The sequence below is a fragment of the Melospiza georgiana genome, chromosome 2, assembly GCF_028018845.1.
Source record: "Melospiza georgiana isolate bMelGeo1 chromosome 2, bMelGeo1.pri, whole genome shotgun sequence".
Taxonomy (NCBI): Eukaryota; Metazoa; Chordata; class Aves; order Passeriformes; family Passerellidae; genus Melospiza; species Melospiza georgiana.
The window spans coordinates 13,097,858-13,123,801 of NC_080431.1; the positions used below are offsets into that span (position 1 = coordinate 13,097,858).

General features: G+C 38.6%; 1 protein-coding gene across 1 annotated transcript in view; it reads left to right on the top strand.

Moving 5' to 3' along the window:
• NCAM2 (neural cell adhesion molecule 2) overlaps nucleotides 1-25,944 on the top strand; it is a 279,378-nt gene that overhangs the window by 134,383 nt on the left and 119,051 nt on the right. The window contains exons 2-6 of the mRNA XM_058019203.1: nucleotides 3,028-3,102; nucleotides 4,070-4,276; nucleotides 6,528-6,671; nucleotides 10,957-11,094; nucleotides 21,875-21,992. Of these exons, the coding sequence (XP_057875186.1) occupies nucleotides 3,028-3,102; nucleotides 4,070-4,276; nucleotides 6,528-6,671; nucleotides 10,957-11,094; nucleotides 21,875-21,992 (682 nt within the window). The remainder of the gene's footprint in view (nucleotides 1-3,027; nucleotides 3,103-4,069; nucleotides 4,277-6,527; nucleotides 6,672-10,956; nucleotides 11,095-21,874; nucleotides 21,993-25,944) is intronic.

A 25,944-nucleotide genomic window follows, 5' to 3' on the forward strand; every position in this document is an offset into this window, starting at 1 on the left:
TTTAACATAGGTAGCACCTCTACTAAATATTTGCAATATCTCCACTGATCTGATAAAATAAGCATTCAGCTGTGTAATTAAAGAGATTCACAACAGCCTGATGCAAAGAACTCAATTTTTTTATTAATCCATTAGTTAGAGTACAGTAATAATGTGAGTTGTGACTACATTTCTGCCATCTTCATCACAGCTTATACTATCTGTAGCTCTTGAGACAGATTCAGAATACAGTGACATTTTCTGAATGTGTTGTCTCTTTGCAATATTTTGCTTTCATTAAGTAACAAATGAGTATTCTCCTAGCTTCATTTGCCTGACTACTAAAAAGCAGAGATTTCTAGATTAATAACTTGAGCAATATTTTTACTTCTAGGTTGCAAGAAGCAATATTTTTTTAATTACATCAAACAGAGGAAATGGTGATGCTGGGAAAATGGGACAGATGGTTTTATATTTTTCTATTTTGTGAATATTAAAATACCATATGTATTAAAGTACCATATGTAGAAAAAAAATATTTCCTCTTGGTTTCAGAGATGTAGCTAGAATCTCCACAGAGTTTATGTAGTTACACTCATGCTAAGAAATTTAATTGGATTTGAGACCTCTGCCAAAGCTGTGTTGCAATCTCAAATATCTATTTAATTTTTGAACGGAAAATATTCTCTTGCTTTTACACCTCTCATCATGCCACCTCTTTCTTTCTACCTAACATGCATTACCTAATCTATTGCATTTATATAGTTTGACATCAGTTATTGGAATTAAGAAATGCAATTATCCTTGAAGCAACCCTGCTGAAATATATATTTCATATATATTTCCCTGCTAACATATATATTTCTGGAGCAAATGTAAAAGACTACTCTTTAAAAGAATACGGTATCAGAAAAATGGTGATGTAGAATGTGACATGAAATAAATATCTAAGCTCTTCAAGTTCCCCCATGGCTGTATTTATCAGTACCTTGTTTTCCACCAGCAATTATAGGTCTTGAGGCTATAGTAAAGCTTTACCTGACAGTTAAATAAAGAAATGAGGCCTGGAGTAGCCTCCTGGATGATTGATTACTCCTTGATTCTTATTACAACAAAATTTAAACTTTGTGTTAAACTCGTTTCCTTTCTTACACATCAGTTCTGCTTCTGCTTTTGGTACCATGGGTGTAAAGAGCAGAGATGACAACGAGCCAACTCTTCCTCTGTAAGGGCTCTGTGTGTCCTAAAGGAGCCTTCACCGTGTTCTTCATTGTTGCACTGGAAATTCCACTACTCCCTCCTCTGTAGTAATAGATTCAACATTTTTACAGTCCCCTTCTCTTCTTTCTGGACTAGGCAGTCCTGCTGTCTTCCTGGTGGTCTTTACGGGCTGAGAATTTTTGATTTTAGCAGAGTGCACACTGATATTTACTTTTGCCTGAGGCAGGATATGTTCTTTGTGGCTTTTTACTCTTTTTTTTACTTTTTTTTTTTTTTTTTTTTTTTTTCCTTAGCTCTTCTCTTATGGGAACAGGATATAAAATATTAATATTCACTTAAAAAAATCAATTAATTATGATCTCCTTAGGAAAAGCACTCACAATTCAGGAAATCTCATGAAAAATGTTATGTGCTTTACAGGTATCTGATGTTTAATTTTTCTGTTTGTTTGTGGGAAATTTTTGTGGAAAATACCCAGTTCTGTTAAGTTTAGGTTGGGAAACTGATACTGACATAAGCTTCAGTTTTCTTTGCCTTTTTTCGGGTAGCTTTTGATATGACTATTGGAACAAAAAATTCGCATCTAGTCTAATTCTTGCTTATTAAGCCTAATTATATAAAAGTTAATAGCAAATCTATTTTACTGCACTTTTCTCTTAATATTAAATTAATATGTATGGATAGTACTTTCCTGTTTCCTGATAGCTTTTCTGTGCTCAGCTTTTCTTGAATTTTTCCTATAAACAGAACTGAATAGCTGTGGGTTTTAGCAAGTTTTGAAGTTATATTTATGGGTAAAATTTGTCGCATAAAAAAAGCTAGAGACTTATGGAAAACACCTTTCTACCTCTTTCCCAGACTCCAGATACCAGTCCCTCCTATTCCTGGCCTTCACTCACCTCATTACCACCACCCATGCAGGTACCAATCCATTGAGTGAGGTGATGGATAATGCAGAGGGCTGGGCTGAGGACACAGTGGTTCCTTTCTGTCTTTCCTTCCTTTTCACTCTTTTCTTCCACTGCTCCTTCTGCCTAACTCATTTCCTTCTTTTTATTGTGGATAATCACAGTCCTTTCAGGATGTGTTTGCTCTCTCATGGGCTCATGCGTTGGCCAGAGTCCTGGAGTGTTGCCAATTGTGCCATGGAGAACCTCTTATCACTTTGGCCCTCTTGTCTCTCTCTCTGGTGTTCTGAGAGGTGCTCCAACCTCCTTCAGCCCTCTCAGTTGTGTCCTGCAGTGGCTCCATCATGACCCAGCTGGAACTGCCTGTATCTGTCACAGCACAACCTCTGAACTCCCTCCCCTGCAACCAGCCCCACTAACAAAACCCTGCTTTTATATCCAATGCACTCAAATATGAGACTATTCTGGGAGGGAAAGCCAAAAGCCTTGACAGAGTCAAGATAATTTCCACCCAATGTTCATCTCTTGTACACAAAATTTAGAAATTTATCCTAGTAGATGGTGGAGTTAGTCAGGCATGATTTACCCTTGTTCTCTGTGTTACCAATCAGTTTTTTCTCATTTAATTTCTAGTTTTATGTTCATGGTATATTTCTATCAAATTTTATTTTTTTTCCCTCTTGTTTAATTTTGTCCTCAGGTTTGGGACATAAGGCTGTCATCGTGTAGCATCCTTATTTAGATTGTTTTCTTTATCTCAATATCTACTTTTGCTCTAAACATAAAAATGTCTAGTTAAAATTTCATATTTGTAGAACAGGTTCAATATATAGAATGAAAGCAATAAAAAACCTGCCAATATAAGATTTAAACTGATAAATTCCCAAATTTAATTTACAATCTACTTTATATTTTTCAGCTTTACTTCAAGTAACAATTTCACTTAGCAAAGTTGAACTCAGTGTGGGTGAATCCAAGTTCTTCACATGCACAGGTATGTATTAATTTAATTTTAAGGTATGTAATTTGTGTTAAATTTTGAAATTTTAATATATTAGTAGTAAGTAGTTATTTCACTATATTAAATTAATATATTGTTGTACATTCCCATTGACTTGTGAGAACTGTGACAAATACTAGGACTTCACTGGCTTCACATTTCCAGTCTAGGATCTCTTCATTTAACACACTGAATCAATTTGAATTCTCTGTATCAGTACAAGTAGTTTATATCTGTTAGGATGTTTTTGTAGTTAAAAATTGTCACTTATTTAAACTAAAGAATTAAATCCTCTCCAACCTAATGAGACATCCAAGGAGTTTTTTTTTCTGGTGAGGCAGTAATCAGTCAGGAGAATGAGAATTTGCATTTTCAGCTGATTGATATGGATCCTTGATGGTGCTGAGTTGAGATATTCCATTGGCAGTGACACATGGCCTGACTACACTGTCACTGTGATTACCAGGTGACCTGACCTGCTAATCCAGTCACTGTCAGCCTGTTTCTTTCCTATAAGACTTTATACTTTTCTGTGGTTTTTCTCCCCTCTTGAAATCCTTTAGCTGCTATTTACCCTGTCTCAAAGATTGTACATCTGCCTGCAGTTTTGTCCTGCTTGTCTTTCTTGCAACTGGCATAATTTAGCAATTAGCTGACATTGCAGAATCACTTAGGTGGAAAAGACCTCCAAGACTCTCAAGTCTAAGATTTGACTGATCACAAACTTGTCAACTAGAGCATGGCACTGAGCGCCATATCCAGTCATCCCTTGAGCACCTCCAGGGTGATTCCACCATCTTCCTGGGTAGCCAGTGCTTGACAACCCTTTCCATGAAAAAATTCTTCCTGGATTCATTTTCAATTCCTGACACTGCACAGACTGTGCATTGCGTAGGCATACGCGTTGCACGACGTCCCTTCTAAATGTCTAAATTTGCATCGTTTTTGGTTTTGTTTGTAGCCATTGGTGAGCCTGAGACCATAGATTGGTACAACCCCCAGGGAGAGAAGATTGTTTCCAGTCAGAGGGTGGTTGTTCAGAAGGAAGGCATCCGCTCACGCCTCACCATTTACAACGCAAACATAGAAGATGCTGGCATATACCGGTGCCAAGCAACAGATGCTAAAGGACAAACTCAAGAAGCTACTGTGGTTTTGGAGATCTATCGTAAGTAAAATACCATCAGTTGACAAATAAAAGATTCTGTTTTAAAAGACACTCGCATAGAGAAAGTAAAGCCTCTCAAAATATCATCCCAAGCTCTGAATTTTATCTTCCAAATAATTGAATCTCGTGTAGTTTAGTAAGTAGACATTAAGAAAAATTATTTGAATTAATTGGAGGGCCACTTATAACTACTGTAGATTGCTTTTCTCCTGTATTTTAGAATGCCATCTTATGAGGGTGCACTGTCTGCCCCTCAAAGAAATTAGAAAATAGGAGGAAAAAAGTAGATCAGTATCATTCGTATTACAAGTGTGTGTACAGTTTACAAACTACAAAATATTACAAATATGTGCATAAATAAAAGTGCAGGAAGTGCAATCAATGACTTTAAAAAATGGATTTTACTAAATTGTTATTTTAATCTCTCTCTTTTCTTATTCTTGTCCTTACGAATGAGTTTTGACATAAGCCATTGAAACTCAGTGTGATAAGTAACCAAAATGGATTTCAATTGCAAGCAACAATTTGAAAAGTATATTTGAAAAATAAATGCATTCTATTGTAGTATGACATTCTCTGAGAGATTTAAGTAGCTTTTTTCTCAGTGTTGAATTACTACATTGTATGACATTCTTTAGATCAATCAAAAGTACCTAAAAGCTGTGCATTAAACAAGCAGTGAAGATGTGAGGCAAGGTCTTTGTTGGTGAAAGATGCTGCAGGTGCCAGCAGCCCATCACATGAGTTAGGATCTAAGTTCATTGGAGAACAGTTTTTTTTAAATGTGAAGGAATTACAATGAGACAAAAAGTACAGAGTAGAGTGGTAAAGCACTGCTTCTGAGAGGTACACATAGCTCAGATAACAAAAGACATAGATTAAAAAAGAAGATGAAAAAAAAATCTTCTGATTAAACAACCGATAAAAGAGTGGTAGCAGTTAGAAGTGATTACATGGTGGCTTGAAATCTCACAAATCAAAGGATTTTGATTTTTCAGGAATTCATTTGTATGCATAAAACTGTCAGTTACTCCATTAGCAGAATGCTGAGAAAAGTAGAAATCTTTAGAAGCATTTGCATGTGTTAATTTTAATAATTCTGAGGTCAGACAAACCCGCAAACCTACACAAGTAATGTTAAGGTTTGTGGGAATAGACACATAAAATTTCCTTATTTGTATTTGTGATGTAAGTAAAAAGCAGGGTAGCTTTTTGGTAGTCTTAGGGCCTGGTTTTTAGGACTCTCAGATGTCTGTGAGAGGTTTTTTCTGACTTCATATGAATATATATGAGACGTGCAACAATAAAACTGTTCTCCCTTTGCTGTGGATTATTTGAGCCTGCACTCATATCTACACAAAAAAAAACCAGAGATGAAGATGCATCTCTGGCATAAGCTCCCCAAATTTTACTCTGAAATGTAATTGGCCATCTTTGACCTGAGAGAACATAGGTTGGTTTGTTTATTCTGTGTGCAAGAATTCTTCCAGATTTTTTTTTCTTTTTGCGTGTTAGTCACCTGCATTACGTCTTATATGAGATCAAAGATTAATAGCATCTTGGACTTCTAAACCTACTGGATTTATTCGACACATGTGGAAAATCAAATATAATTTGTTTCTTTGAGATTGGAAGAATTAAAAGCCTCAGCAGACCTAAAACAATCTTGTTAATTCCTAAAAATAATGATAAAATTTCTTTTGACCTAATAGTCATAATAGACCTAATAGGTTCTCACTGGCCTTTTAATGTTGTATTTTACTCAGCTGCTGTTTTTTGCAGTGATGCAAATATTCCACTTTTCTCATGAGAATTTCCCAAATTTTAATGGTTTTATGGAAGAATTAAGAGAATAAAAACATGAGTTTTTAATTCAATAACAGAATAATGATGAATAAAACCCACAAGAGAGTAAATAGACTATCAACATGAATATATAAACCTCTAAGATGTAGAATTTAAAAACTGTGTTCTGGAACATTGAAAACAATGAAAATATGTTTATAAAACCTGCAGAATGTATATAAATAAACAGCATTTTGCATAATACAAAAGGATTGTAAAGTAATTTTTACAGGCAGAGTCCAGGATGATTTGAGTCTGATGTGGGAAATTATGTTGTGGAAATAATTTTGTACTGTCACAATAAGCAGATTTAATAGTGGTGTTTATCTTGTTATTGAATATAATTTAATGCTATGTTAAGACTCTTGCTGTATTGTGTTTTCTTTTTTTATTTTTTCCTTTCCAGAAAAGCTCACTTTTCGGGACATAGTGTCTCCACAAGAGTTCAGGCAGGGGGAAGATGCAGAAGTTGTGTGCCGTGTTACGAGTTCACCCGCTCCCATTGTCAGCTGGTTGTATCGCAATGAGGAAGTCACAACTATTGCTGACAGTTAGTATTTTGGTAACTCTTTCAGTTATACATTCCAATTAATATTAAAACATTATTTTAAAAAAAAGGTCTTTTTAAAGTCCTAGTGGACTTTATGATGGATTTTAATGGGAGGTTTTGATTAGCCTGTCAGCTTAAATGTAATTTTACCAGGTTCTGTGATCTGTAGAGAATCTGTGTACAATGGTTTCCCCCATGTGTCTTTTTCCCAATGGGAATTTTGCCTAGGTGTAGCATGAGTTTCCAAATTCCCAAAAGATTGCTGGGAGCTCCCTCACAGGATCTCTTCCTGGTGTGCCTGGTCTGTAGGAGCTGAACACGTTTAAAACACACAGAGATAAACTTCACTGCAGACCAAGCTGTGATACTGACCTTATGCAGCCCTGAGTTTGGGATACTTGCCCAGTTGCTCAGAGAATTCCAGGTGGAGAGGTATTTTGCATCATTGTGAGAGTTTACTTGTTATCCTCTGAGTTACAAGTAAGTGGAATATAAGTAATCTGCTGAGGCAGGACTGAAAAAGATTGGCTTAAGATAAATCTCACTTTCCCCACGTGTACGTTCTAAGTCTCTAGAGAGGCAATTATCTAGGCAAAGAGTAGTTTTTCTATTTACCCCCCACAAAAGCTTTGAATCATTTTTTTCAGTGCTGTCTCAATCTTTGCCAAAACAGGAATTTTTTACATTTTCTGGAAATTGAACTAACATTGTCAATTAATCAGGTTTTCTAATTTCCCATCAGTTTTTCTCTCTGCAGGTAATGAAACTCAGAGTACCAACACATGTTTAAAATTCTTACTCTATCAAAATTTATTGTTTTTCTTTATTTCAAAATGAAAATGAAAAGTTTTTTTGGGGCTTCATGAAGTCAAACAAGCAAATGTGGAACAGTTGTTAGGGGGAAAAAAAAAAGCTTGGTTGATACTGGTGGATCGAGTCTTTGGTTCCTCTCCATTGGGAAAGAAAGTTTTGATTAACTTTCAATATTTTAGTCAACAGCTCTTCAGTAATGTCCTACTATTAGCCAGTATTTTATTGGACATTCTGGCTCAAAGCCTGGTACACATACAGCAAAATTTAAAAACCATGAGCCAAAAACTCCTCCAGATTGGGTTGAGTGACAATGGAAAGACATAAGCCCTTCTTGTCAGCCACACCACTTAATGTGTGATATGACTGAAGGGGGAGGTCATGCAGTTGACTGTTCTAAATCAGGCGTTTGAAATTGAGCTGAGGGAATTGAGTCTCAAAAATGCAGTGATGATCTGGAGTGGTGTAATGCCCAGTTATTCCAGATTACCAACTCAAATCTGCTTAGTAAAGGGCACAATTTTATCAAGATATCCACGGCACAATGAACTTCGGGTATACTCGTGGGAATATCTACTGCCGTATCTATTTTTCTACAATGAAATTTGAAAAGCTATGGAGCCAACATTTAGTTTTTGTTTCCTGATACTAAATGAACCCTCATTTTTTTCACTGTTTTATAAAAATGGAGATCATCTCCAGCCCTTCTGTTCATCTCACACATCGCATGTCTATGGTAAAAAAACCCTCAAAAAACCAACGAAAAGAGGTTTACCAATGCTTAAAGGTTTAAAGAGGGACTGGATCTCCCCGTTTCAAAATATTTGGAGGCATGGTTCTGTGTAGGTAATTGTGTAGGAGTAGAACAGGAAAAGATATATTTGTTTCTGGTAATGTATGAAATAGCATTAATATTCAAGCTGGACTTTTAACAAACCAGACATAATTAGCGTAAATATGTTGATGATGTTAATGTCCTATAAAATTCTATCAGGTGAAGCATGATTTTATTTATTTTTTTTTCATTTCTCTCTTCATTTTATGGTATAATTCTTGCTACTAGTAGAGAAGTCATTTGTTTGATAGTTAAAAGTGAAAGTTAAATGCTAAATCTCATCATCCTCCGATATTGAAAGGTGTAAAATAGAACAAGAACAACGGCTGAATAACAGGGGTTCATGTTCTTCAAAACCCACATTCAGTGAATTGCAGGAAGTCATTCTCCTCAGAAGAATGCATTAATATTGACTAGTTTTGCTGGGTTTACCTTGGCGAGCTCCCAGGCAGCCACCCAGCCTTTCTCTCGCTCACCCTCCTCAAGAGGCTGACCTTGGCTGGATATCAGCTGTCACCAAAGCTGCTCAATCACCTCCTCTGAAACTGGACAGGAGAGGGAGAATATAATAATGGGCTTATGGATTGAGATAAGGAAATGGAGAAATCACTTGCCAATTGCCATCATGTGCAAAACTGATTTGACTAAAGGAAAATATAATTACCAACATAATCAGAGTAGAATAGTGTGAAATAAAAGTCTCAAATTTCACCTTTTCCTCATACCTTCTTTCTTCTCAGGCTTAACATGATTCCAAACATTTTCTCCTGCTGCTCCTTCCTCCTCAGGGGAGGACTCTTCATGTTCTTCTCCTGTTCCAGTGTGGGGACACCTCCACATTGCTTCAGCAATGTTTCCGACAGCCTGCAGTTCTTCTAGAACCATTTCAGTATGGGCATCCCAGCCCTGGCACGAAACCTGCTTTGGCATGGGTTCCTCTCTCCATGGGTTCCTCTCTCCATGGGTTCACATGTCCTGGCAAGGAGCCTGCTCCAGCACAAATTTCTCACAGGGTCACAGTCTCCTTCAGGCATCCACCTGGTCTGACCAGGTCATCCAGGGGCTGCAGGTGGATCTCTGCTCCCCTGTGGACCTGATGGGCTGCAGGGGCACAGCTGTGTCTCTGGGGTGCACCATGGCCTGCCAGGGACTGTCTGCTCTGGCACCTCCTCTTCCTCCTTCTTCACTGACCTGGGAGTCTGCAGGGTGGTTCTGCTCAAGTCTTCTCATTCCTCTCCTGGCTGTAATTCCTTTTGCACATTAATCTCCCCTTTCTTAAATCAGTTATCCCTGAGCTGTTGACGGCCTCAGCCAGGGGCAGCTCCTTCTTAGAGCCTGCTGGCAGTGGCTCTGTATGACATGGGTGAAACTTCTAGAAGCTTCTCAAAGAAGCCACTTCTGTATCCCTCCAAAGTCTTGCCAAAAGAAAACTAAAGACAACAAGATTATGGGAGAAAATGAGACAAAAATTGTGCTGAGATTAAGGCAGGGAGAACGCTCACCGGCATTAGCAAAATGGCTTTGACAGAGGGGAAAATTAATTAAATTGATTGCAAGTTAAATAGCGTTGAATGGTGAAACACAATGCCAAAATTAAAGCAATATCTCCGCTCTCCTTTTTCTCTGACTTCACTCTTTTATTGCTGACTCCTCTACCTCACCCACCCCAAGGAATGCAGGGAGACTGGGGAATGGGGCCTGTGGTCAGTCTGTGCCATTTCCAGTGTGGATCCTTTCTCTGGGTTGTAGTTCATGATGAATTTGCTGTAGCATAGAATCTTCCATGGATTACAAACGAAATATCTGATCCTTGAGGCCAACAGATCAACACATAAACCCAATACACTAGTTCAGAGAGAAGGGAGAGGAAAAATTAAATTCAGGTCCAGTTTACTCCTGAAGATTATAATTTTGCTGCTGCATGTGCATAAAAGTGTATACGTGGTTTTCTTTCAGAGCCTGATTTTACAGTGTACTTCAGCTCCTCAAAATGTCTACTGAATTTCAGTTTATGCTGGCCTTTGCAGAAGATAGAGAGCTTTCTTTTTTTGGGTTATGTCTTTGTTGCCATTTCTGTGAAGTGTTAGAGTGTGAAATATATCATTGGTGAAATATATCATTGACCAAGAGTGAATGAAGAAAGGAACAGGAGGAGGGAAGGAGGGCAAGCAAGCTGAAAATCATTAAACATTGGGCTGTAGAATGGGCGCAAAGACATATAGTCTAGATAGAGAGGGAAAGAGCATTTTGTTGCTAATTTTATTAAAAGTTGCTCAATTTAATTTTTGAGTCTTTTTTTTTCCATCTAATCTTTCTTGTTATTCTGTGTAAATGCTCACGAGTATTCCACTCATTTTGCAATAACTTATTATTTAACTTACAGTTGATTACTCCTTGAAGTAAGTAGGAAATGATGAATAGAAAGTCCAGATTGAATTCTAGGAATTTCAATGTGATTGGGAATGAAGAAACCCCAAACTTCTCAGCCTACATTTTCTTTTTAAATGTACAAATGTTTTGTCAATGAGTATTCTGACTGTACAGAGAAAATACTTAAACATTCATAATTTAAGTTAGTCTTCCTCATGTTGTCTTGATTTATTTGATTTATGCCACTTGATCTCTTATTTTTCTTTCTAGATCGATTTGCGATATTAGCAAACAATAATCTCCAAATTCTCAAGATCAATAAAAGTGATGAAGGAGTTTACAGATGTGAAGGAAGAGTGGAAGCAAGAGGAGAAATTGACTTTCGGGACATAATTGTTATTGTGAACGGTAAGGAATAAAGCTGACAAATTAACTTCTTGCTTTTTTTGATTATTATGGCCTATTTCAACATACATCAACTTCTAAAAAACCCCTATTAAACTGGTTAATATAATTGTCACATCTGTTTAGTATTGGTTTCCTATAAGTGTAATTCCTTAGTATTAAAAAAAAAACAAACAACCTACTGTACTGTGTAAATAGAATTCATTACATTTCATAATATCAGTAAATATAAACATGTAAATCATATTATAGTAATAATAATGGATCATTAATATTCATTATTTACAGAACAATAATTATTTCAAGACTTTAATTTCAGATTCTAGTAGTTCAGGTCAGTCTTTTTTCAGTGTTTTTGTCATTTACTCTTAAAAAACACACTTGATTTTTCATAATTATTCACTTTCACTGTGTAATGTACTCTATGAGCTGTCCCAAAACTCACAGATACATTTTATTAACAGCATTAATTACAGATTTTTTCAAATTTTATTTTTGTGAGGAATAAAATATGTGAGGAGTTTCCTGAAAATTTGCATTATACATTTTATTAGTTTATAATAGACCTCTAAGAGGGAAAATCAATGAATCGAGACAAGAGGGAGCATTTAACTCAACCTCTCTTAAACTCTGCACTGACCTGGTGAAAGATAACTATCTCTTCATATATTGCCTGGAAAGGACACTGTTCATAAAGGGCATTTTTTATCTCTGCAGTCTGTTTAATGTCAGATTTCCAGTGAAATCTTCCACAGTGTGTCTTAGGTTCAGAGCTTTAAATGCTGTGCCCTTGACTGGTCCTTCCCAGCAAACCCCAGTAAACACAAATCATTATGTGAGGTGAAGGCACAGCCAGTTTCAGCAGGAGGAGCAGATTCTGCCACAGGTAATTCTTAGTCAAGCAGCAACATCTGAGGCAGAATTCTCTAGATTGTTGTGGGTGGTACATTCTGGTGCCGCATTACCACAATTCCTGGTTATGTACAATTCCAACAGTGCATCTGGTAGCATTTAAAATGCCAAATGAGATTTTACTCTGCTTCTATTTATGTACAGGGATATGAATCCACCTTCTGATTACCTTTCATCTCTATTTTTATGCAGTTGAGCTGAGAGAGTCTGTACTTAACCTAAAACATTGGTTTGCAAATAATGGTCTGACTTCACATCATTTTTTGCTGAATTAAAAAAAAAAAATCTGGTCCATCTTATATTTATTATGGCTCTAGGCAAGAATTTTAACGCTCATCCCTAAACTTCAGTCTTGGGAGGAGAAGGAGCTGCCAAATAAGTGATTATGACATGGTTGGTCATGTAGAGTGACATCAATTAAGATCTATTTCCTGCTTCATTTATAGTAATAAATAGGTTTGCCTACATGAAGTTGAAGGGATAAAATTTGATCCAGAAAAGCTTTTAGAGTAATATTAAAATGCAGAAAAAAAATTCTAGCGTTTTAATATTAAAATGCAGGAAAAAAAGGAAAAAAAAAAAAGAAAAAAAAAAGGAAAAAAAAAAAAAAAGAAAAAGAAAAGAATCAGTGATCAGTATATAGGCCACCAAAAGCTACATAGCCATATATCCAGTGCATCTCCTTTTCCAAAAGAGAAATAAAAATTACTTTGAAGGATAATCTAAGCTTGTGTCCTGGTTTAGGACAAATTAGGGGAAATCTCCAAAAGGGAGCCCCCCAAAACAAAACAAACCTCCAACCACCCCTCCCCCAACACCGGGTTCGGGAAGGAATTTCTCGGAGGAGCAAAGTGGAAAACAAAACCTATTTATTTACAAGTAACAAAAGAACACTCCCCAACACAAGAAAAGGAAAGAAACAGACTTTGTGTATGGTGAGGGCGTCAAGCTTCTCTTGCAAGCTCCAGGTGTCCTGGACGTCTCAGGTCAGGTCCGGAACCGGTCCACTATCTTCAGGGGAGGGTAAGAAAGAGGGAACAAAAGAAAAGGAAAAAAAACAGCGCAAAAAGCAGAAAGCAAGCAAGCAAAGCGGCTAGCCAAGCCAAGCAGCAAAAAGCCAAAAGCCAAAAAGGCCTGGTCAAACACTCCCCCCCTCTCTTCCCCGCCCCGCCGCAGCAAGACGGCCGGGGGGGGGGAAGAGAGAAAAGGCACAGCTGCCAGACACAACACACGATATTGGGATAAAGGCTGTCAACCCACGACACTCCACCCCTTATCCCATATCGTGAATATACAATAAAAACTTTCATTTCACTTACTCACACCTTTGACACTTACGCATTCCTCTCATCTTACTTGCTCAGACCTTTGACACTTACAGTTTCCTTCTGTCTCACATTCAACAAACAATGACATTCATATATGAGTCTCATCCCACAATCAGGTCTCCCTGAGGTACACACCGTGTTGTTCCATCTTTCTGCATTATCCACCATGTATAACCTGGTCCTTGAGCAAAGACAATCCCACGGATGGGTTTGTCTGTACTCGAGGCAGGGTTGATCCATACTGTCTTTCCCAACAAACCTCTGACATGGGCCACTGGGGCTTTATCCCCATCTACTATATTAAGGAGCTCAGACTGAGCAGGACCTGCTCGGTTGGTGGAACCTCGAGTGTTAACTAACCAGGTAGCCTTTGCTAAATGCTGCTCCCAGTTTTTTAAAGACCCCCCACCTAATGCTTTTAAGGTGGTTTTTAACAATCCATTATACCTTTCCACCTTCCCTGCAGCTGGTGCATGATAGGGGATATGGTATATCCACTCGATGCCATGTTCCCTAGCCCAAGTATTAATAAGATTGTTTTTAAAATGAGTCCCATTATCCGACTCAATTCTCTCGGGAGTACCGTGCCTCCAAAGGACCTGCTTTTCAAGGCCCAAGATAGTGTTACGGGCTGTGGCATGAGACACAGGGTAGGTTTCCAACCATCCCGTGGTGGCTTCTACCATGGTTAGTACATAGCGCTTGCCCTGGCGGGTCTGAGGCAGTGTGATGTAATCAATCTGCCAGGCCTCCCCGTATTTGTACTTAGACCACCGCCCCCCATACCAGAGAGGCTTCACCCGCTTGGCCTGCTTAATGGCAGCACACGTCTCACAGTCACGAATAACCTGAGAGATACTGTCCATGGTTAGATCCACCCCTCGGTCTCGTGCCCACTTATAGGTGGCATCTCTACCCTGGTGGCCTGAGGCATCATGGGCCCATCGTGCTAAGAATAACTCTCCCTTATGCTCCCAGTCGAGATCTATCTTCAACTCCCCTATCTTTGCAGCCTGATGTACTTGCTGGTTGTTTTGCTGCTCTTCATTAGCTCTACTTCTGGGGACATGGGCATCTACATGGCGAACCTTCACAGGTAACTTCTCTAACCGAGTAGCGATATCTCTCCACTCTTCCGCAGCCCAAATTGGTTTTCCTCTTCGCTGCCAGTTCGCCTCTTTCCATCTCTTCAGCCATCCCCATAGAGCGTTGGCTGCCATCCAAGAATCGGTATACAAATAGAGCCTTGGCCACTTCTCTCTCTCTGCAATACCTAGGGCCAGTTGAATAGCTTTGATTTCAGCAAATTGACTGGATTCGCCTTCTCCTTCAGTAGCCTCTGCAACCCGTCGAGTGGGACTCCATACAGCTGCTTTCCACCTCCGTTTCATCCCTATGATGCGACAAGAACCATCGGTGAATAGAGCGTAACGCGTTTCTTCTGCTGGTAACTGATTGTATGGCGGAGCTTCCTCAACCCGGGTCACTGGCTCTTGTTCCTCATCCGCGACACTAAAGCTTTCACCTTCGGGCCAATTTGTAATTATTTCCAGGATCCCAGGGCGATTTAACTTCCCAATTCGAGCGCGCTGCGTAATGAGGGCAATCCACTTACTCCAAGTAGCATTGGTGGCATGGTGGGTAGAGGGAACCTTTCCTCTGAACATCCATCCCAGCACCGGTAGTCGGGGTGCCAGAAGGAGTTGTGCCTCTGTACCAATCACCTCCGAGGCGGCTTGGACTCCTTCATAGGCGGCCAAGATTTCCTTTTCTGTTGGAGTATAGTTATCTTCAGACCCCCTGTAGCTCCGACTCCAAAATCCCAATGGTCGGCCTCGGGTCTCGCCAGGCACCTTCTGCCAAAGGCTCCAGGACAGACCATGGCTCCCGGCTGCAGAGTAGAGCACGTTCTTCACATCTGGTCCCGTCCTGACTGGACCAAGGGCTACAGCATGAGCGATCTCCTGCTTGATTTGGATGAAAGCTTGCTGCTGCTCAGGGCCCCAATGGAAGTTGTTCTTCTTGCGGGTAACCAGATAAAGGGGTCTCACAATCTGACTATACTCAGGGATGTGCATCCTCCAGAAACCTATAGCACCTAAGAAAGCTTGTGTTTCCTTCTTATCAGTTGGTGGGGACATAGCAGTGATTTTGTTAATAACATCTGCAGGAATCTGACGCCGTCCATCTTGCCACTTCACTCCCAAAAACTGAATTTCTCGAGCAGGTCCCTTGACTTTGCTCTTCTTAATGGCAAATCCGGCTTCCAAGAGAATATGAATTATCTTCTCTCCTTTCTCGAACACTTCTATTGCCGTGTTCCCCCAAACAATGATATCATCAATATATTGTAAATATTCTGGAGCCTCACCCTCTTCTAGTGCAGCCTGGATCAGTCCATGACAGATGGTAGGACTATGTTTCCACCCCTGGGGCAGTCGGTTCCAGGTATACTGCACTCCCCTCCATGTAAAAGCAAACTGGGGCCTGCATTCTGCTGCCAGAGGTATGGAGAAAAATGCGTTAGCTATATCAATGGTCGCGTACCACTTTGCTGCCTTGGACTCCAGCTCGTACTGCAGTTCCAGTATGTCCGGTACAGCCGCACTCAGTGGTGGAGTCACTTCATTCAAGGCACGATAGTCCACAGTCAATCTCCATTCTCCGTCAGATTTTCGCACGGGCCAGATAGGGCTGTTGAAGGGTGAGTGGGTTTTACTGACCACCCCTTGGCTCTCCAGCTCTCGGATCATTTTGTGGATGGGGATCACGGCATCTCGATTCGTCCGGTACTGCCTGCGGTGCACTGTTGAGGTGGCAATTGGCACTCGTTGTTCCTCTACCTTCAAGAGTCCTACTGCAGATGGGTTCTCTGATAGTCCAGACAAGGTATTCAATTGTTTAATACCCTCTATCTCCACTGCAGCTATTCCAAAAGCCCACCTGAATCCCTTAGGATCTTTGTAATAGCCATTCCGGAGGAAGTCTATGCCCAAAATACACGGAGCCTCTGGACCAGTCACAATCGGATGTTCCTGCCACTCCTTCCCAGTCAAGCTCACCTCAGCTTCCAACAAAGTCAACTGTTGTGATCCCCCTGTCACTCCAGCAATGGAAACAGGTTCTGTCCCCACGTGTTCCGATGGCATTAAGGTACACTGTGATCCGGTGTCAACCAATGCTTCATAGTCTTGTGGCTCTGATGTGCCAGGCCATCTGATCCACACCTTCCAGAAAACCCGGTTCTCCCGTGCCTCTTCCTGGCTGGAGGCAGGGCCCCTCTAAGCCAGATTGTCCTTCTTTCCTTGGGCATATGCCTTAGAAGTTCCTTCAAGGGGATCGGACATGTCATCGTCATCAGCATACTTAACATCTCGGCTACGAGCGACCGGAGCTGCTATCCTTTTGGTGATACTTTCTCTTTTCTTCAAATCATGCACCCGTTGTGCCAAAGCAGCGGTGGGTTTTCTGTCCCATCTCCTCATGTCTTCTCCAGACTCACGCAGAAAAGCCCATAACTCAGCCCGTGGGATGTACCTTCTCTCCCCATCAAAGGAGCGCCAGCGTTGGACACCAGGGCCTCTAATTTGTACAGCTGAGATTTGAATAAGGTCCTCCTTAATCTCTTCCCGGAGTTTCTTATGATTCTCCTCTATTTTGTCCTCTAGTTTCTGCAGTCGGGTTTCCACTGCTGCAATTCTGGCATGAGTTGGGCCATGCACAGCATCTGCATACGCTCGAAGCTTCTTTGCCATATCGAGCACAGTCTCATATGTATCATCCCGCTTCATTATTGCTAGGGCAGAAGCGTATTCAGGTGGCCCAAGTCGCACAAGTTTCCTCCACATTATAGGTGTGCATGGTACCAGGTCCGGATTCCTGGTTGTTGTATCATCTGAGAAAATGAGCTCTGCCACCGCCATCTCTCTCAGGCGTTGGATCCCCTGTTCTATGGTCTTCCACCGTGTCTGCTGCATATAGAGATCATCCGTACACAGGTATCGTTCTGCTACGCTTCTTAGGACCCGTTCCCAGAGGCTGTGAGGGTTAGCCCCCCTCATCATACCTTGATCAATGACAGGATCATGTGACAGGGATCCCAAATGCCTCGCTTCAGTACCATCCAAAATCGTAACCTCCCCTGCAGCATCCCAAAGGCGGACTAACCAACTAATTATAGATTCGTCAGGTTGTCGTCTGTAATCCTTTCTTAGGCCTCTGAGGTCCTTCAGGGAAAAGGAGTCAATATTAGCTCCAGATTCTGTGCCCCTTGATGTGGCCTCTGATTTTGGTGAGGGTCCTTCTCCTGCATCATCATCATCATCCTCCACCTTTCGATCAGTCTTGCCTTTACACTTTCCACCTCTTGTATTAGCTGCAACAGCCATGGGTTGAGGCCTATTGTCTGATTCAGCTGCTAGCCTGGAGCCTGGGATGTTAGCTGCAGCCTGGGTCACTGGGATAGTAACTAACTTATCTCCCTGTTCCCTTTCTGCTATCTGCTGCTCCACAGTATCTAGCAGAGTACGGTAAACAAACGCCAAGGCCCAGCTCACTGCAGTAACCCTTTCCTCCTTAGTATTACCATGGCACTTCTTCCTCAAATACTTTGCCACCTCGACTGGATCCTGAATTTGATCAGATGGAAAGTCCCAATCTATAGGATCGGAAAATTCCTTTAAAGTCTGGCCCATGTCCTCCCATTTCCCACTCCAGTCAAGATTTTTCCTGCTTTGTTTTACTCCTAAGTCAGGAGTGTCTCTAACCCCTCTAGAAATCTCAGTCTTCATTTTATACACACTCCAGACAGTATAGAAAAGGCTTAATAAATTAAATGCCAGAAAGATGGTTTCTTTCAAACTCAGGGGAAATTCAGTATTTTCTAATAGAGATGTCAACAATTTGGAGGACAAGAAGGAAGACAAAGGCTGAAAAGCCCCTCCCCCTTCTTCTCCCCAAACAAACTGAGTAAACAACCATAACAGCAACCCATACATTCCTGAAATAAAGTCCAGCATTTTTATCCGACACATCATCACACATAAGACCAGCACAATGACTATTCTGGTTAGTGCCCCCCGCTTACAAAAGCTACTTATTAGGGACAACATCAGAGCTATTTTTGGGTAAGGAAATAACCCCAGGGACCACAAAAGTATTAAAACTTCAAAAACCCCTAGGGACCAGAAATACCGGCAAGCTTCCACTCCAAATGACATTATGAATCACCAATATGCCCACCAAAATAGCCAAAACCAAAATATTATTGTTATAGGTTTTTTTTCCACTGTTTTTTTTTTTTGGCCTCCGTTTCCCGGCCAACGCACCAAAAAGTATATTGTCCTGGTTTAGGACAAATTAGGGGAAATCTCCAAAAGGGAGCCCCCCAAAACAAAACAAACCTCCAACCACCCCTCCCCCAACACCGGGTTCGGGAAGGAATTTCTCGGAGGAGCAAAGTGGAAAACAAAACCTATTTATTTACAAGTAACAAAAGAACACTCCCCAACACAAGAAAAGGAAAGAAACAGACTTTGTGTATGGTGAGGGCGTCAAGCTTCTCTTGCAAGCTCCAGGTGTCCTGGACGTCTCAGGTCAGGTCCGGAACCGGTCCACTATCTTCAGGGGAGGGTAAGAAAGAGGGAACAAAAGAAAAGGAAAAAAAACAGCGCAAAAAGCAGAAAGCAAGCAAGCAAAGCGGCTAGCCAAGCCAAGCAGCAAAAAGCCAAAAGCCAAAAAGGCCTGGTCAAACACTCCCCCCCTCTCTTCCCCGCCCCGCCGCAGCAAGACGGCCGGGGGGGGGGAAGAGAGAAAAGGCACAGCTGCCAGACACAACACACGATATTGGGATAAAGGCTGTCAACCCACGACAGCTTGCGATAAAAAGAAAATATCATCATGAAAGTATATGTATGAAAAAGTTTTTCAACTTTAGAGCTTTATTTCCTCATCTTGCTACAGTCACTGTAGAATCTACAGGAATTTGCAAAATATATGCTAAAAATATTTCTATAATAAGAATGAGGTGAATTGGAAGGGACCCACAAGGAGCATTGAGTTCAATGAAAAAGTTGTCCTGGTTTCAATTAAGCCAGGATAGAAGCATGTAAGGTCTCCAAAGCAGGATAAACTGTAACAAAAGAGCTCAGGGGTACTTTTTGAAATCTGGCAACCATACTAATTATAGTAGTTCATTTTTTAAATTAAAGTTTGCATATGAACAGTTTGCAAATTTACTCTAAAATAATTGAATCTTGCAACAAAGTCTGATATCAGGGTAATTTCTAATGTATGGAAATCCTTGGAGGGTTATAATGGGTAAGAAATTGACAGCTGGATTATCTCTTAGAAATCTAATGTTTATGTTTCTTTTCTACTTTCAACACTAAAATTATTGTGACCTTTCTTTTGTAGTTGTATTTACAATGCGATCTGAATGTCATGATTTTCTGTGATTGCAAATAGGTGATATAGACGAGAATAAAAAAAATCAAGTCCTCCTGTAAACAAAAGTTTCTTTTACTTGTTCTCTTGCCTCTCTTTGTTTTTTCTTATTCTTTTCTTCTGTTTTTTAATAATTTTTCTCTAATATACCACTTAGATTTACTTTTTACTATCTGAGAAGTTCCATAAATTAGTCATCCTGATCTCAGTGAAGTTAATGAAAGAGAGCTATTTACACAATTATATGAGACTGAATTTTGCCACTCTGCTTTAAATATGAAATGAGAGAGACTTACCAGTATACCTTCATTTTGCTTTTCCTCTTGTAGCTTTACACTTCAGATACAACCTATGTACATACAAGCATGAAAACAGATTTATTCCTTGAAAAATTATGAGCAAAATAAAATTTTACTTTTCAAATGAGAAAATAATATTTCATTTTATTGTCATTGCAGTATCTCTTGGAAGATTGAAGCACTTAGTAATTACTTAAGTAATGCACTGAACAGTCCTGTAGTTCTTAGTGATGAACAGTGAAGATCCTGTTACTTCTAGCAAAGAATTATCTCCTCATGTTCCCAACTATTTTCAAGGTCCAGGCATTACAATGCACTGCAAAATAGCTAAAAAGCGTTAAAAGCTTTCTAAGTAGGATTATGGGATTTTTTTTTTTTATTGGAGATGGATAAATTCCCCTTGCACAGCAGAAGGGTTTTGTGTGCTGAGTAACGGCCCATGCAATTTCAGATAGGAAAGAAGTGATCTGTGAAACACTGTGAAACACACCATTAAAAAGTGTGAAAAGTACATAAAAACACATAATTACTTATCATTGATAATTCTGGTACATGATTTTATATTAATTTGATATATTTAAGATTCAGAAGTGAAAAGGCTTCTGAAATATTCGGTAGAGAGCCACAACAGCTGGTTTTCAAGAGTGGGTGAGAAAAATCTGGTGAAATGCAATGGAACACTAAAAACAAATTCCTTGGGGTTGCCTGTTTCATTTTTTCACTAGTAAAGAATAAAGATAAAAAGGATAACTGAGTCACTCTGTCATCTCCCAGGATTTTCTTGATCGCTGACCTTTATTTTTTGAAGCCCTAATCTTTTCCCTTTCCTCTCACTTTCTGTGTCATTCATTCTTCTACATATATTAACTCCCATCCAATCTGCTTGGATTGTTTTTATTTGTATGTTTCATAGAATCACAGAATAGTTTGGGTTGGAGGGACTTTAAAGACCATCTAGTTTCAAACACCTGCTGTGGGCAGGGACACCTGCTGCACCCAGTTCCTCAGACCTCCATCCAATCTGGCCTTGAACGCTTCTTATTTGCATGTTAATTAATAGAAGAGGATATGTAAACAAATATGTTAAATATCACCATGTGAGTTGTTCTGTCTCCAATATTATTGCTATTTTATCGGTTGGGTAGAGGTTCTTTATAACAGTTAAAAATGTTATTATTTGATTATTATTAATGTTATAAATGTTATATTTTTATAATGATTTCATCCCATCAAGAACAGAAAACATTTGTCACTTTTAGAACAAAATTAAATTCTTGGAAAACAAATAGATTTCATCCATTGGTTGCACATTGCATTGGTGCATCCATTGCATTGCATTTGGCCTTTGGAAGCTGATGACATTCCTGGCTGGGAAGTATGCTGAAGCTCAGTAAAATGATTGAATGTGCATAATCAAGGCTCCTGTATACTGATCCCTCTTTTAGAAACACTGTCTAACATCAGGACATAGATTTATATCTTATGTGTGTATTGACTTATACATGTTAGGTGTAATTTCAGTAGTCATAGAATGTTCTTTAAGAAAATTGAAGAACTGCTGAAAAATGCTTCCAAAAATTCATTCCATTAAAAATGAAAGTTATAAATGTCTTAATAATATTAAAAATCTTTAATTTTAGAAAAGTGAAGAAATACTACTAACAATAATTCACATGGTAACTTGATCCCTAATTGCAATCCCAAATTCCCAAATTAGCAAAGGATCCTGCATTTTGAATTTCACCAGGAATACCTAATATGTTATTTTTCATTCATTAGACATAATGTTTTATTTTTCAGTGCCCCCCACGATCATTCTGCTGCAGAAGTCCTTCAATGCCACGGCAGATCGAGGAGAGGCAGTAACTCTGTTCTGCAGAGCCACTGGATCGCCTCCCCCTGAGATCTCTTGGTACAGGTGAGTTCAGCCCAGGTCTCCACATCAGAGCACATTGTCTTAATGTGTCCTGATCTTCTAGCACAGTCCATTAAGCTGTGCAACCTTAATTTCTCCACTGAATTCTAAGATCATTTTCTGTCCATTTCTATTCTCATTGCTAAGGCTGGATTAAGCATTAATGTGTGAACAGGCTCAGACAAACTCAATTGCACTCAGGTTGGCAGCGAGGTAAATGCAAAAAGTACCAAAAATACCATATTGCCATTATTTCTTCATGTGTGAGTGGAAAAGAAATAAGTTCATATCTCAAAAACAGTACAACAAAAATCTAACAACGACTTCTGCACATAAATGCGTAGATACGCATTTATCCAGTAAATAAATATCCAGTAAAGGTCAACAATACTAATAAAAAAAAGGTAACACTTTCCACATTTGTAAAAATAGATTTTAACCTTAACTCTCTATTTCAATGAGATTCAGAAAGAGGTACAAATTTAGACACTTGTTGGACCCAGGAATGTGTCATTGAATAAGTTTTAGTGTAACTTCATATAATTATATCAACACAAAATACTTTGAAAATGGAATTGCTTTTAAATCTCCTGTGTGTTTTTTTCATTATATCAATGACATGACCATAGTATAGCTATGCCATTTGGGAACACTTACCATACAACATTTGTAAAAATTTAAATATCTATTTACTCTGTGTTCTTTCAGTTTCAACAAAGATATGCATCATTTCTGGAATGTAAAGTATCTCAATATATCAAACCAGTGCACATTTCTATTTTAGACCTGAATAATTTGCATCTACTTATATTATTTCAAGTGGATTAAAAGGTCATCCCATTTTCAAAATGGGCATAGAAGTGATTTTCATCAATTCTTCACCTCCTTTGGAACATTTGAACAATGTTAGATTAAGTTTCTCTCTTTTGATATCTTAATCTTGTTATGCCAAAGGTCAGTTGTGAAGTTGAATTTTTCTCTCATGCAATTTGAATCCCAGGAGATATAAATAAATAGAATGCAAAGGTAATTCCTTAATGTGGCTTAGAATTCAAAATTTAGTAAAGAGGAGGAAAAATAAACCCAAAATATTATAGCCCAAATCAAAGAACTCATATTAAATTCAGATAATATTATTTTTATTTGACGTCTTTGAAGTACTTTTTTAAATGTCCTGACCAAAATTCATAAGAGTTGCCTGAAATCTGCTCTCCTAAATGTCTTTGGTGTATGACAACATGCATCATGGTATATATGAAGGAAGATTACATAAATTTCCACCATTTATGGATAACTCCATTAAAAGTTGTGGGATTTTTTCCATGTTTTATAAATACCATTGTACACACACAGGCCAAGTGTCTTGGAGAGACACTTATTTCTGTGTTCACTGATCAGAGCCCACTGAAGGATTTCCCTTTGGTTGGACAGCCCTTGAGGAGCTAAATTTTTAAACCATTCATTAAATATTTTTTTGTAATGATTTTCCAGAAGCTTTTGAGGCTTGTGGACTGGATATTGAATCATACATGTGCAAACTTCTATTCTGTTTCTCTTTCAGGAACTATCTCATAATAAGGAATATTGGCTAATGTCCCTCCCTTCCCTTTTGATGTTTTATTTGTCCCCCTTTGATTCTCTTTTAATTTTATCTGATTAAGGTGTAAATTCTTGTTAGTAAAAAATGTTCTTGTTTTCTTTTTTTATTTGCTGACACTGAGATTTTGTAAGATGATACATCAAAAAGAACATTTAACCATGGGACAATATATTATTATTGATATGCAAGCAGGGAAAAAATGAGGAAAGAGAATTCCTTCTGTTTTTTGAGAAAGCAAACAATAATAAATGGTATGCTATTCCTAAATTTCTGCATCAAATTTCTGAAATCTCCGTCCTAAAATTTTCAGGTCCATGATTTCATAATCAGATGATCTCTTCTCCAGTCCTTGGTCTTATCTAAAAATATGTCAAGATAAAGGCCTGGTTTTCTACAATAGTTCAGACAGGGATTTTTCAGTAATAAGACTGAGCATAGGAAAAACCTGATCAACATATTTTTCTTGATTTTGAGAAAGATCTAGAAAGCATTTTCAATGAATATTAGGGAAGTTTATCTAACCAAATTTATCTAATCTTAATATGCTTGTCATCAACTGAAAAGCTAATTGAATATATTTTTCAGAATAGCAAATTATTCCCTATTTGGTTCTGTTTAGTATTCTTTTTGATGTTGAAAGTAAGTTGGTACTAAGCTCAGTTTTACTGTGTTTCAGTTTTAATAAACAAGTGGAATTATATCTTGAATTTGATAAAGTTTTACTAGTGCTTTTGTAAGGATTATACTTACTCATCACAGCAAATAAAGGGACTTGTGTTCAGTTTTAAACCCAACCTCACCTTTTATCTATGTGAGTTCAGTCATTTTATTTAATTTGTCTCAGGTTAAACATTTTTAGAATGGCTAGGTGTCATAAAGTGATTTGATGGAAGCCTGTTTTCTGAAATCTCTGATTAGCTAGGTATAGCTAATGGCCTCAGAGAGATGGTGTTAGATATTCTAACAGAAAATCATAATTATAGCTTTTCCTGATGTCTCATTGCAAAACATTCTGAACCATATTCAGTCTCCTGAGGAGCTGTGGAAAAATACTGACAAAAAGGGTGGTAAATGATTTTTTACTCCATTCTGCTGCAGGATTTTGTCTTCATGGTGTAAAAAGTATATCCATGCTTGTTAAGGTGGTTCATGAAGACTGAGGACTTGTGTTTACACATTTCCATGTTCTTCTGCCTTTGTTGCCTTTTAAAATGGGCTCTCACACCAATATTCAATCATTCAGTCAAATGAAGTTTCTTTATTAAGGCCTGCAAAATCGGGATCTATTCAAAGGTACTCTTACAGTCCACTGCTATTTTAGTCAACTAAAAAAGTAAATTATCTGAATTTTTACTACCCTTGTTTCCTTTTGGATTTCCAATGTACTGATTTTAACAGATCAACTTCAGATAGGCCATGAAAAATATCTGTATTTTTAAAATCAGATGATGCTACTATTAAAGGGACTCATGTGGACTGTAAGCAAGATGCTGGACAAAACAATACTCTCAAACTTTTAGTTCTTGTCTGGCGAAGACACTAGCTAATGTGGTGAAGTTGAACTACTTAGTTGACCATTTTTATTTCCAGGTGCTGATGAGATTTAGTTTAGATCGATTTGAAATGGATTCATCTGAACTAATATGTCAATTTTTCTCCAGAAATCCTTTAGTGCACTTATAAAAAATAGTCACTTTGAAATACCTTGTCAAGAAGAAAAGTCATCAAAGTTTAGTTGCTGCTCGATTTATATATGTATATATTTTTTTGGTATTTCGTGCATTAAGAGAATCTAACTAATTCTCCATGGAACTGGGATCTCTGTTGAAGCTGATATAACATCAATGTAAAGCATAACCTTCAGAGATGCAATACACTAATGGAATTAAATTAGCCAGGAGTGAAAGATAAAGATCCTAATGTAACTACAGGTCATGAACTGGAAATCTTTACTCATGTGAATTGTCCTACTGAAAACATTGTTTATAGCTGTGGAGATAATTTACACTGCTAAAGTTTAGCTGGATCAATTTCCTGGTCTTTGCTGGCAGGACTTAGAATTATCTCACAAAAGAAATAATCCACTTAAAGTATATTATTCATGTTTTCCTATTATCCAATATCAGCATCAATATGAATCTCTCTGCTCACTAGAGGGTCCAGGGACATGCTCATAATCTCATTTCTGCTGAGAAACTGCTATAGATATCGATGAGTGTGAAAACAGGTACCTGGAAATTACTTCTAACCTTGAATAAATACTTTTCTCTCCTAAAAGAAATCACCAGGGGTTTTTGGTTGTTTGGGATTTTTTGTTGTTGTTTGTTTCTTTGTTTGTTGTTGTGTAATGGGTTT